Source organism: Loxodonta africana, chromosome 22 (assembly GCF_030014295.1).
Source record: "Loxodonta africana isolate mLoxAfr1 chromosome 22, mLoxAfr1.hap2, whole genome shotgun sequence".
In the NCBI taxonomy this organism is placed as follows: Eukaryota; Metazoa; Chordata; class Mammalia; order Proboscidea; family Elephantidae; genus Loxodonta; species Loxodonta africana.
Window position 1 is genome coordinate 27,225,974 of NC_087363.1, and position 14,156 is coordinate 27,240,129.

General features: G+C 47.0%; 1 protein-coding gene across 1 annotated transcript in view; it reads right to left on the reverse strand.

Moving 5' to 3' along the window:
* Positions 1–903: 903 nt before the first annotated feature.
* LIMD1 (LIM domain containing 1) overlaps positions 904–14,156 on the reverse strand; it is a 71,837-nt gene continuing 58,584 nt past the window's right edge. Inside the window, exons 4-8 of the mRNA XM_064274677.1 lie at positions 13,766–13,828; positions 7,991–8,121; positions 7,300–7,351; positions 6,462–6,530; positions 904–4,848 (exon numbers count right to left, since the gene is read on the reverse strand). Of these exons, the coding sequence (XP_064130747.1) occupies positions 4,711–4,848; positions 6,462–6,530; positions 7,300–7,351; positions 7,991–8,121; positions 13,766–13,828 (453 nt within the window). The 3' untranslated portion in view covers positions 904–4,710. The remainder of the gene's footprint in view (positions 4,849–6,461; positions 6,531–7,299; positions 7,352–7,990; positions 8,122–13,765; positions 13,829–14,156) is intronic.

The following is a 14,156-nucleotide window of genomic DNA, read 5'->3' on the forward strand; positions in this document are numbered from 1 at the left end:
TCTAACCATACTCAGCCCCGTCATGCTGCGAGTCCTGCCTTCCTGCAAGTGGCTGCCTCAAATCTAGGACATTGACTGGTTCTATCCTGGCAGCAAGATAGTTAAGCCCTTGGCTGCTAAATGAAAGGTTGGCTGTTCAAACCCACACAGCGGCTCCTTGGGAGAAAAACCTGGCTATCTGCTCCCATAAAGATTACAGCCAAGAAAACCCTATAAGGCAGTTCTACGCTGTCATATGGGGTGGCTATGAGTCGAAATTGACTTGATGGAACACAACACCTCAAAAGAAAAAAACAATAACAGGAAGGAAACGAAGGGCCACCACTGCAAGACCCAGTTAAAGAAACTGCCGATTCTTGAAAGACAATTTTCCAAGAGTCTCAAGTTCCTACCCATCTTGTGAGCAGAGGCACCAACTGCCTTAGTTCTAGACTACCTTTTGAAGGATGTTTGTATAGTGAACAGTATTGGATGTGAGAGATAGTGTCTCTCTCAGGAGCAAAGGACAGGCACGCTTCTGCCCGTTATAAACGATAAGGTTCCCTGAGCTTGGGGTTCCTCTTGCAACATATGTACAGGTGTCTCCTGGCCCTCTTCATGGGGCCGTGTGGGAACAGGGCTTAGGGAACCAGCTCAAACGCTAATCCTCTGTTTATTGCTACTGCTGTGAGTAATACACTCTCCTTTGTCTCTGACCCAGGAGTCTCATGACTCTTGCCAGCATCCATGAACTGTGGGATACTAACTTATTAGCTTCCAAGTAGGGTAAAACCTCAGACCCTTCACAGTCCTTGATACCCATGTGTTCCTTTAAAAATCCAGAGCTCTAAAGACCAAATCCAGTCAGCAAAAAGTACCATCTGCTTACTTCACACACACAAAAGAAGACCCCAGTAAACATCATCAGGTTGGGGAGCACTTTAATAGTCTACAAATTAATGCAGTTTTATTGTCACAATATTTTGGATAATTTCATAGTAGCAATATCTTGGATAATTTCATAGTAACAATATTTTGAATAGTAAAAGAAGAAACAGAATAATTCCCCTGCACAGTGAAATTTTCATACACTATATGGAAATTTCCCACATCTGCCCAGTTCTGGCTCAGAACAGTAGATAGCTAATATATTTTACTCATTTTTTTCTATTACTTTGGAAAGTCATTTCAAATAGTAACTAGGAAATCAGGCCTTATTTCTTGCACAACGGACAGAACAAAGAATTTGGTTTCCTGGCACACAGAGTTTTAACAAGTGCTTGAAGCAACAATGGTGTGGGGGTCACCAAGTCTCGCACGCACCCCTTCAAGGGTACCAGCAGCTATCACGGCTCTCATGCTTCCACACACGTGGGAAATGACACACAAAAACAATCTTAAAAGGACTGCAATGCAAAGGATCATGAATTCCAAATAATTCTCTCAAGTCCTAATGATCCTGTTTTTCATTTTGGAAGTGTGACTCAAGTCCACAGAAACGAGGTGATAATGAGTCTTGAAGGTGATGAGAATTCCTTGACTGTCCCATCAGCCATCCAGCACCCACCAGCATAACCCCTGTGGATTCTGCTGAAGGGTTTTCACTCGAGCACTCGCATCACGGAGAAATGGAAATCCTACTGCCATTTGCAGGCACTGACCCAGGGACGACTAGATGCCATTTGGTGTTGAGACAGGAACACATCACTCTTTACCCAACAATAGATGGGCTAATGACATCACGTGAGAGGGAAAGAATCCTGATACAGCAGGCCAACGGGGTAACTGGCTTTGCTCAGGCCACCCAGTTTTTGAACGGCCCAAGCTGGGGGTGGGGGTGGGAAGACAAACCAGGAGATGGTGAACAAAAGCTAAAGGGCAAAAGGAGGCAAGGGAGAAAGCTGGCTTTGAGGTCTGGAATCGGGCCATAGCCCTCCTCCTTGGCCAGGGAACTCAAGAAGGTCTATTTGCTCTAACTTTTAAAACAAACTTAACTTTTAATAAGCTTAATAAACACCAGGCCCTTGTGTTTCCTTTCTATAATCCCATTACAGTTCCTTCTGGCTAATAATTTATAGAACGTTTAAAGTAACAGGTAGGTAAATGTCTCTTCATGGCTTTTGTGCAAGGGCCTGAGGAGAGACACGTTCACAAGAGTGAGAAAACTGGTGCAAGCAGCTCACCAGCTGCCCTCCGCAGGGAAACTGGCATCGAGAGAAGTCTGCTTACTGGATTTCTAGGACATCGCCAGATTCTCTTATTCCGTTATCGTTCTTCAACACCACAAAATGGCCTGTTTGCAGAGATACCTGAATCACCTCAATCAAGGCCACTTTAAAGGATTCATTCAAAAAGTTAATCATAGATTTTTAAAACCAATTACCCAATTTGCAAGCGAATCCCTGTTACTTCTGTCTGTGGCTCCAAGGCATTTTTCTTCACTAGGCTTAAATTGAAAGCGAGCAAAGGTCTGTCACAAGGCCAGAAACAGTCCCACGTTGGTGGAGACTGGTTAAAACATAGTCCAGGCTTCTTTTAGCCTTGAGCCCTGCTAAATGCAAGGGAAGAGAGAGGCGAGACTCTGGGGTTCACTTCCGTAGCCATGTGTGTTTGGGGTTTCACAAGCCCGAGCCTGTGAAAAAGAACCAATAAAAGCACACAGCCTGGGCCAAAGTGACATCTAGTGCAAGGATTCCCACAGAATGAATTTAATCAAAATGAAAAGGATGATCCATGGCACCAATTCTGTGCTTCCTACAGAAAACTGCCATCAGACGAGTCAAAGCCTGGCCTAGAAATGGAACTGGGTCTGAGTTCACAGGGCTCCATAGACGCCCTCGGCTGGCCCAGACCTCTCACTCTGGTGTGGGGTGAGGTGGCAGGTGCACCCTGGAGCCACTGTGCTCCCAGCTGGCTGGCAGGGGTGAAATGGGCACACCCTCCCGAGACCAGGCTGCCAAAGTCTCCCCGTTGGCTGAGAGGGCAAACGGCACCCGGCCTTTCTTGCTGCTGCTTCAAACTGGAGCACCAAGCCACACTGACCTCCAGCCTTAGGGGTGTGACTTGCAGGGCATATTTTGCCTCTTCAGTGCAGATGTGGCCTTGACATCTTGCCAGTGTGTGGCCCTCCCTTAGCCCTTGCTGCCCCGGGGCGCCAGAATGATGAAACACAGACGGCAACAGCACTGGCTTTTAATCGGCTCTATTCCCAGCTGCCCTTTCGTGAAGCTTACAGTGCCCTGATGGACCGGAGATTCCTAACACCAAAGAAGGTATCTGAGTCCAGGGAGATGGCTGGATTCCTCCTGAATCTGTGATTAGGTGAAGATCTTATCTACGAGGTATTTTTTGTGTGTGTAAAGACAGAGTGGACGGAAACTTAAAAAAAAAAAAAAAGATAAAAGCAGTGTACCTTATACTGGTTTCTTTAAACATAATGCCTGTGCCAAGATCTGAGCAAGAAAGAAACCTGTGAAATGAATACAATAACTTATCCCGAGGCACTCCCTCCATGCTGGCTTAGAGATCTCACACACACAAAAACTGCCCTTGTTTATAAGGGGCTATCTCTCAGCATGTGGGCAGGACTTCCCCCAAAGCCTATTATTAAATAAGCTAAAACAGCCACGAGAGACGTCCCCACATGGGACCCTGAGACTTCCCTTTGTAGGAGCGGCTCTGAAGTCACAGACTCTCAAGAGCATCAGAGGAAAAAAGCACAAACAGGCAAGCGACAAAGGCCTGGTGCCTGCACCAAGTTCTTTCAGAGCAAGCTTTGCTAGAACAGGACAAATCTCCTACAGCCCCAGGGGCATTCAAGGGGCGCAGGGAGGACACCCTGCTCACTTACTTCAAAACTTGGCTCTGGTTGACCAAATAAATTCTTCCTAGGGTACAAATCCCACGACAGAGCTTCCCTCTTACCATAAGGCAACTCAAATTTGTCACCATTCTACTGGAGAACTGAAGTTCTGGGCTGAAAGAAAGTTTTAAACCATGCTCTGTGTGTGTGTGTGTGAGCGCATGTGTGTGTGAGATGGTCCCTGGGTGGTGCAAACAATTTGCACATGGCTACTAACCAAAAGGTTTGAGGTTCAAGTCCACCCAGAGGTGCCTCAGAAGGCCTGGCGCCCTAGTTCCAAAAAACCAGTCATCAAAGCCTCGACAGAGCACAGCTCTACTCTGACACACATGGGGTCGCCATGAGTCAGAACGGAGTTAACGGCAACAAGTTTGGGGTGTGTGTGTGTGTGTGTGTGTGTGTGTGTGTGAGAGAGAGAGAGAGGTGGGTGTCTGGGTGCAGGTATTTCCCTAAGGGGGTGAGGAAAGAGGTGACCATATCAATAGCTGAGCTCTCTCTTCAGGCGACATTGTGAAATCCGCTGAAGATGAACCTCTCCCTCTGAAGCAGGAACTGTTCCCAGTGGGGACAGAAGGGTCTGCCTGGTTTCACCCATGGATCTCCCTGTCGTATGCCACACACTTGCTGGGTGTCTTTCTGAGTAACCTGACGATGGTGCGGCAGCAGAGAGAGGCACTTGGAAGGTGCCTGCACCAGACAGGTCGTGTTTCACCTCCCTGGTTCAGCGAAAGGCATCCTGCACACCTGTGTGGGAACCTGCCTGCCCATACTTCCTCTCCCCCATCCCATCCCCACTGGAAATCAACTGGCGGATTTCTGCATGTGAAGGCCTGGCTTCTCGTGCCCAGGAGGTCTGTCCCAGGCCCTGGCTAGAAGTGGTGCTGGTGAAGGGTGGCTGGCGAGGGGCCTTTCTCTAGCCTCTTGACGTGGCAGGAGTGACAGAACAGATGGTCCTCCAGTGGGTAGCAGCGGTGGCCATCTTCATCATTGAGCTCCAAGCCGCAGTCCTGGGGGTGAGGCGAAGACGTCCAGTGGGAACAAAACAAACACAACAGACTATAAGGCTGACACAAAGACCACAGTCCCGGAACCGAGCAGAGGGTACTGTGTTTCTACATGTTGCTGGGTGCAGTCGAGTTGATTCCGACTTATAGCGACCCCAGGTGACAGTGCAGAACTGCCCCAAAACGTTTCCTAGGCTATAATCTTTATGGGAGCAGATCACCAGGCCTTTCTCCCGTGGACCTGCTCGGTGGGTGTGAACCGCCAACTTTTTGGTTAGCAGTTGAGCACTTAAGTATCGCACCACTAGGGCTCCCACCCAGTGAAGGCATGGACTGTGCTGCCCAGCACAGAGCCAAGAGCCACATGATGTCACTAACCACTTGAAATGCAGCAGAACTGAGATGTGCAGTTGGCATAAAGCACGCACTGGATTTCAGAGACAGAAGACAAAAAAGGATATAAAATATACCGTAAGTAAGTTTTTACATTAACAGCGAAATGGTATATTTTGGATATACTTGGTTAAATAAAACATCATCACAAAAATTGATCACTTCTCTTTCTTTTTACTTTTTTAACATGGCTACTAAACACCAAAAAACCAAACCCAGTGCCATTGAGTCGATTCCAACTCATAGCGACCCTACAGGACAGAGTAGAACTGCCCCATAGAGTTTCCAAGGAGCGCCTGGTGGATTCGAACTGCCGACCCTTTGGTTAGCGGCCGTAGCACTTAACCACTACGCCACCAGGGTTTCCGACATGGCTACTAGAAAACTTAAATTGCACATGTGGCTTAAATTTGTGGATCATGTGGCTTGAATTTGTGGCTCTCAGATTTCCACTGGAGAGCTCTGGTCTGGAATGAGTGGGCAGGAATACTGAGAAAATACTGTCACCTTTCTCTCTAGGCACCTGGAATGCCATGACAGTGATCCCTTGTTTATCTTCAGAGCTGGCCATGGGATCGAGCTAGGCGGCACCTGCGCCTCCTGTTCTCCCCACTCACAGGGTCACAAAATCAATCTAATCTCCTTCTGTGGGTGAAGCCACTGAATTCTGGCTCAAATGCCACAGGCACTTAACATGTTTGCACCCTTCACAAGGGGTGGGCAGGGTGACCCCTGGCTTTCCTGACAGCGGCTTCTTCAGCCTTGGTGTGACCCAAGGACAAAGAAGGGGCAGACAGGCCCCCACCACCTTCATACCACCAGCTGACATGCCTGTCTCCAGGGGGGTTTCTTCATAATTTCCAGGGCTTGGCTGAGAAAGGGGGTCCTGACAGACAGAACGGCCTACAAGCCTCTTACCCAAACCACACAACCTGCCTGACAATCTGAGCCCCAAACAGGACCTGAAACTGTGGCCTCATAAGAGCCTCCCAGTGCTGCAGCTTCAGGGAACAGCAGGGTGAAGGTCTCAGGACCTGACAGTTCTGAATGTGGAGGCCTTTGCACCCCAAACATCTGCATCCTCTCCTGCCCCACCCTCGTCAGGCTGCACCTCGATTCCTAGGTCAGCTCTGGAGGGCACACCCGCCCCAGAGTCTTGTTGGTCATCTTGCATCCCAGCCAAGCAGGGAGGCTTCCTCTCTTGGACCTGGAAGCTGGCCTACCTCACAGTGGTAGCACTCCACGTGGTAGTCTCTGTCCATGGACACGACGCGGATGGTCTCGTCTGAGCCCTGGGGCCAGGCACAAGCGACAACACCAAAAAGAGGCGGTTAGGGGCCTGTTCATTGGGCTCCACATAAAAAGGGGCGGGGAGGGAAGAGGTTCTGATGTGACAGGTAGGTGGCCTTAGAAGAAGCGTATCAATCAGTGGTGGACACTAACACTTGCAGGAAAAAACACATGGTGAGATAAGTGCAACGGGGAGTAATGGCAGTCCTACCTTCTGGGATGTCAGAGTCAACAATGAAACACAAGACCCACGTGGGCATTTATTTTTTTAAAAAAATGAATAGGGCATACGAGCCCAAAAGCAGAGAATAGAAGGCAGGAAGGGACAGGAAAAATGGATAAATGGAAACTGAACCTGGGGTGGAGAAGGGGAGAGTCTTGACAGATTGCAGAGTTGGCAACCAATGTCACAAAAGAATTTATGCATTCATTGTTTAATGAGAAACTAATCTGCTCTGTAAACTTTCACCTAGAGCACAATAAAAAAAATAAAATAAAAGGTAAGCTTTTTAGCTCATCTAAAAACCTAGGAGTTAGTACCAATAAGAGTTTGACTTGATTATAGAGACAAACGGGGACAGGGGGGCACTGGGTGGGGAGAGCCAGCCAATGGAAAAGGGGCTTCCCAATGAGAACGCTATTTATCTCAGAGTTAAGATTTTATAAGGGTTGTTTAACAGGTGTAGGGACAGGACACCGATCTTGCAAATGACCTCAGGGAGATTTCCTAGTCTTGGAGTCCCCAGGGGCATGTTTGAAGAAACATCTTACCTCAGGTGGAAGGATGGGAAGCCCACAGGCTGCACACTTGGGGGCCAACACCCTGGGGGAAGAGGCAAAGAAGTTGTATAATGCATATTGAGTGCTTTCTGGGTGGTAAGGCCCAGATTAAGACTTGCATCTGGAGCTTTCTCACCACCCACCTCCTACTATCTTCTTCTGTGTTCTTCCAGCCCTCAGAGAGAGGCTGGGGTCACTCTCTGGGTCATGCTTCATTGCTGCGTTAGAACCATGCCCCAGCTGTAACAAGAATGTTCGGCCCTTCTAACTCTACTAAGGGGAGAGATGGAGCCCTTTGTTTGTTTATTCCCCTCATGGAGCCTAGTGTGGCCCAGGCAAACCGAGAATGGCGGACACCAACACGGTACCAAGAGCCTTTTGAAGTGAGGTAAAGCTGGAGCCACAGGGTTTGGCTGGTCCTCTTGAGGCCTAACCAGGAGTCTGATTACAGGTTGTGTTGTTGTTGCTCTGCTTTTTCTCTAAACACAATTCTTTAACCAGTTCCTGCCTGTAGTGTCACTGATTGCCCTCCCAGGGCCCCTCAGAACAACAGAGCTCTCGCCGCCTGCCGACCGTGGGTACAGTCCGTCCGCACACACGCTTCCATCCACCTCCATCTCTCGCTCTGCTGAGGTCCACGTGGGTTACGCGTGCAGTTCCTCTCCGCTCCACCCCTCCTTACTTGTGGTAATCTCGGACACAGTAGATCTTGTTCTCTGAGTCCACAGTGAAGGGCACCCCATCCAAACACTCATTGCAGATGACACAGCGGAAACAGCCGGGGTGGTAGGACTTCCCCAGGGCCTGCAGGATCTGGGGGTATGCAGAATGAAAGCTGAGAATCAGTAGGCCTTAGCAGAAAGGCAGGGGCGGTGGAAGGGAGAGAAGCACCTAAGGCTAAGGGAGCATGGGAGCAGACACGCAAAATGGCACACACTCTTCTCAGATTACACTTGGACAGAGGTTGAGAAAGGATGGGGGCAGGAAAAGATTAAACAGGAATCCTATACTTGACAAACTTCTCGCAGGGTCTCTAGTGCCAGAAGAGAATTTAGAGGGGTGGTGAAAGTGTTTAAGCACTGGGCAACTAACCTAAAGGTTGGTGGTTTAAACCCACCCAGAGGCACCTAGAAGAAAGGTCTGGAGATTTGCTTTTGAAAGGTCACAGCCTTTGAAACTCTGTGGAGTGTAGTTCTACGCCACCGCACATGAGGTCGTCATGAGTTGGAAGTGACTCCACGGCAATTGGTTTGGTTTTTGGTTTTACTACTGTTATGGATTGAATTTTGTCCCCCCAAAAGATAGGCAGAAATCCTAACCCCTGTACCTGTGAATGTGACCCTGTTTGGGAATAAGGTTTTTCTTTTGTTATGTTAATGAGGTCTTATGAAAATAGGGTGGGTCCTAAACCTAATCCCTTCTGAGTGGTGTCTTATAGAGGGGACTATGGACCCACACAGACATACTCCATGTGAAGTTGGAGGCAGATGAATATATAAGCCCAGAAACACCAAGAATTGTCCTTGGTGCCACAGTGGTTAAGTGTTCCGCTGCCAACCAAAAGGTTGGTGATTCAAACCCGCCAGCCTCTCCACGGGAAAAAGATGTGGCAGTCTGCTTCCGTAACGATTTACAGCCTTCAAAAGCCTATGGGGCAGCTGTACTCCGTCCTACAGGGTTGGAAGCGACTCGATGACAATGACTTTGGTTTTTGGACTAGAAGCTGAAAGAGACAAAGAAGGATCTAACCCTAGAGCTGATGCCCTGATTTCGACTTCTAGCCTCCAAAACTGAGACAATAAATTTCTGTTCTTTAAAGCTACCTCCTTTGTGATATTTTTGTTACAGCAGCACTGCATAACTAAGACACCTACCAATTCCTTACACAGAGCAGGAATCTCTCTTCTAGTTCTTTCCTAAAAAGATGTGCTGAGGCATCTAGGATACAATTATTGGTCTCTATTCATCCACAGCAAAAGAGAAAGAAGGAAACCAAAGACTCAAAGAAGAAACTAGTCTACAGGACTAATAAATAGTCTACATGAACCACAGCCTCATCTACCCTGAGATCAGAAGGAATAGATAGTGCCCGGCTACCACTACTGACCATTCTAATCAGGGCCACAATTTATGGACCCTCACAGAATGGGAGAAAAACATGGAACAGAATTCAAATTCTTAAAAAGTTCAGACTTACTGGGCCAGTTGAGTCTGGAGGACTCCCTGAGACCACTGCCCTGAGATACTCTTTAAACCTTGAACTGAAACTATCCCGAGGTCACCTTTTAGTGAAATAACAGATTGGCTCATAAAATAAATAATATCATCCATGAGTACTAAAAAAAAAAAAAAAAATGAGTACTAAGCTCCTTTAATTAATCATCCATATGAGATCAAATGGTCAACAATTACTCTAAAGCAAAGATGAGGAGGAAGGGCAGCAGGGAAACTAGGTTACTGGAAACAGAACTAGAACAGAAATAATGAGAACGTTGACATACTGAGAAAAATTTAACTTTCACAATAAAACATTATTTAAAAAAAGGAAGATGGATTAAAAAAAAAAAAGGATGTGCTCTGGCAGGGTTGGGGTCACTCCCAGGACAAAATCCACCATGGAGAAGCAGAAAATGATGCAAAGCAGGGCCATAGAAGGATCCATCCCAGATCTGGGTAGCAGCAGCTATATGGACAGATTAAAGGAAATTCCACATGGAACTGGCAGAACTCAAAAAAAAAAAAAAAAAAAAAAACCCTCTTAACGTCTGCCTCCTGGGTACAGTCAGAGGTTCTCAAAGTGTGGTCCCAGCACCTGCAGCCTCAGCACTACTGGGAACCTGTCAAAAAAGCACATTCTCAAACCCTGCCCCAGACTTCCTGAATCAGAAAATCTGGGACTGGGGACCAATAACCCGTGTTCTAACCTGACCCCAGGTGACTCTGGAGCACACTAATGTTCCAGAGACACTGGTTTAAGTTAAGGTCCCTGGATGGTGCAAACAGTTTGTACTCAGCTGGTAACAGAAAGGTCAGTGGTTCGGACCCCCCCACCACCACCCAGAGGCTCTGCGGAAGAAAGGCCTGGTGATCTCCTTCCATAAAGATTACAGCCAAGTAGAACTACACAAAAGTAGAGCCAAGTAGAGCTATGGAGCAGTTCTACTGTGTGACACATGGAGTCGCCACAAGTCAGAAACCACTCTACACAAGACGACAACAGGAGGTTTAAGTTAAAATGAGTCAGGTTTTCTACAACTTGCAGTTGAAAACATCTTCACTGACTCAAGAGATTTCATTTCTGCAATTACGTGGGCAGGGAAGCGCAGCACAAACAATGGAACTACAGACCAACGTAAGGGTGCCCCCAAACACCGACGTACAAGAACATGCAGAATGGCTGTCAGCATCCTGCAATGGGGGCCACACAGAAGTCCTCAGACAGGCAGAAGGAAGGGGACTCCGAAGTGAGGAAAACTTCGCCAATACACTGAGAAGCCTGTGGGAAAGACATGCTGTGTTCTGGTCCCCTCCGTAGGCCCCATGCTGCCTCAGGAAGTGAACACCGCCTGCACACACTCCAGCCAAGCTATTCATTCCTGCATTCATCTGAAACAACAGCTCCCTGGCTCAGCTTTCAAGCTTCCTCATTCCCTCCTGGGTTTCACTAACCTGTGGGGACCCTCTCTATCTGCAATGAGCTACCAAAATAGGAAGAACAATCAGCTGGGCTTCCAAAGTCCATTTGATACCTTGGACCTTGAAATGCATTCCCCCCCACACTAATGCCATTTTGGCAGGAAGACCCTTAAAGTTAATTAACCCACACTGTGCCTAAAGTATGGTACGATAAAGATGCCACTTCACCACATTCTGAATAGATGTAATGGTGTCTTTTTTTTTTTTTTTTAATGTGGAAAATGCCCAGTTCTAATCTGCAAACCCAGAGTACACAAAAGGTGGCAAAGACAGTTTACAAAAGAGCTGAACAGTTGGGATTCTGGTGTAGGACCAAGAGTGGTATCTGAAGGTATTTTTCCCTGCATTATTAAAATCCTTGGCAGCAGTTAAAGGTTCTGTCTTTAAAACTGGGCATCGCTACCAGAAAGACATAGGCTAAAAGTTTCCAAGTCCTAGAAAAGATCTGTGAGACTCCAGACTCAATTTCCCATTATCCTGTGTGGTAGGGATCATCTCCAAAGATGGCCACCATCAATTCCTTCCCTCCCTGTATTCACATGTTGATACTCACATCAAGAGGTGGAGAATATTTCCCCTCCCTGTGAATCTGGGCTGGCCTTATTATTTTCTTTGATCAAGAGAATGAGGAAGAAGTGATGTTTTGGGACTTCTGAGTAAAGGACTTAAGACTGACAACTTCTACTTCCTCTTCCTTGCTGTAAGGATGTCCAAGCCAGACTACTGCATGATTAGAGGCTACAGGGAAAGAGACCTGGAGGGTGAGAGGTCACCCTGGACATTCCAGTCCAACCATGCCACTAGCTGAACACAGTAGGGTAAATCACTCCACACTCCAGCCAATGTCAAGTGGAGCAGAAGAACCACACTGCTGAGCCCTGACCTAATTCCTGACGCACAGTATCACCCAACCACAGTCCTGGGACAATGGCATGTGAGTATATGTCTGAGTGTGTCTGTATGTATGCAGGTGGATGCCTTGGGAGAATGTGAGTTCTTTCTCATGATAAATAACAAATCACTGTTGCTTTCAACCACTAAGTTTTGGGGTAGTTTATCAAACAACAATGATAAATGAAATACCCAGAAGCCCTAAGAAATTTTAGGACACTAAGAACTAAGAATAGGGTATAATCATGCTCATAAAGTTTGGACACTGTTAACTTCATATGCAGAAAGTTTGTCAGAGGGCTCTTAAATAAAGGGAGCCTAGCATGTCTGACAGGCACTTGAAGAAGGTAGGGGTGAGGGTGAGTAGCTCCTGCCAGCCTCCCATTGAAAAGGGCCATGTTCATGTACGGGGTTCTTCCAGAGCTAAGCTGTGCCTCTGCTGTGGTCTATCAAGTGTAAATGACAGCAGGTATTCTTCACGAATAGGCAGGGCTCTGGTTCACTGTTGTTTCATAAATGTTAGCATATAACCAACGGAAATGAGTGTTTATGTCCACCAAAGACATGCACAGGAATGTTCACAGTGGCTTTATTCGTAATAGCCCCAAACTGGAAACCACTCAAATCCTCATTAGCAGGGGAATGAATAAATAAACCGTGTGGTATGCCCACACAGGAGAATCCCTCTTAGCAATGAAAACGAATGAATTACTGATACAGGGAACAAGATGGATGAATCTCAAAAACGTTTTGCTGAGTGAGAGAAGCCAGACCCAAGAGAGTTCATGCTGTACAATTCCATTTATATGTACTTCTAAGACAAGCAAGCCAAATCTGCAGTGAGAAGAGTTCCTAAGAGTTCCTAAGAGCCAAAACTGCAGTGGAAGGGGGTCTTGACTGGGAGAAGGGCCAGAAGGAACTTTCTGGGGAATGTTCTCCATCTTGATCCGGGCGGTGGTTACATAGGTATATGGGTATGTAAAATATTAATTTGCTGCCCACTTTGGATTTGTACTCTTCACACTATGTGAGTTATTTCTCAATAAAAAGGTAAAAGAAAGAAATTAGCCAAGATTTGTAATAGTGCCTCCTGGGGAGAAAGGAGTAAGTGAGTCAGCTTAGAGAAGGATTTAACTCTTTCCAACCCACAGAATGTCACATAATCATTTCCTCTGACCAGTGTTTTAAAGAAATCCTTAAAGGCTTGTCTCCAGTGGTGAACAATTTGATTCCTAAGACAGGATAAGAACACTGTATTTATTAACCTCACAACCTCATCCTACAAACAGGCCAAGAAGGAAAAACTGTCCCCACTGAAGAGATAAAGATACTAAGGCCCAAGAAGACCTCAGAGAGCCAGTGGCTGAGTGAGAATGGAATGTGTTGAACCTGCTTCTTGTTCTGCTGCCTTGGAACTAAACTACACGCCCCATAAATTCAGGAAGAGGTTGAGCCAGGCAGAATGGGGGGGTAGGGGGGAGAGGACAATTGTGCTTATCTGCGTTTCTGTGCCTAATTCCAAGGGTGCTGAGATTTCTGCAGTAAAAACAAGCTCCATTTGGCATCTCACCTGGGATGCCACATGGATCTCAGAGAAATCAGAGGGAGGCCAGTGTGATCTGAACAGCCCAGAGGAGCAAGGAGCATTGCCAGAGACATGACATCACCCAGTGTGGATGGTTAAGGATGCTGATACCAAGAAAAGCCAACAAGAGGGGCTCTATCAGCAAGCAAGCTGCATGCACAGGGCTCTTTTAATAAAACCAGTTGTGATCACAAAGCCTGTTCTCAGTTACTAATTTTTTTTTTTTTAATCTAAAGGCATCCCCCTCCCACCATGCAATTATCTCATCCAGCTGACCCTACTCACCATATCCATGATCAGATGTCCACAAAGAAAACACCTGTCAGCAGACTGCTGGAACCCAGAGTACTGCAGAGAAAAGAGAAACCGTTAAACCCAGGCAAAGAGGAGGGATCCAACCACTTTCCCGCCAGTCACGAGGACAACAAGGAATTTCTCAGAAAGATGTGTCACTCTGTGCAGAAGTGTGTCACTTCCTTGAGGTCAACACATCTGTGTGATGAGTCACAGAATATACCTTCTGCTGCAAAAGTCACTACAGATACTAGTACCACTCACCACAGCAATGACTGGGTCTGGCACCCACGACATGCCAGTGGTTCTCAAATGATTCCCTAGATCATCTGGAAACTTGTAAGAAATGCAAATTCTCCCATCCCATCCCATCCCACCCCAC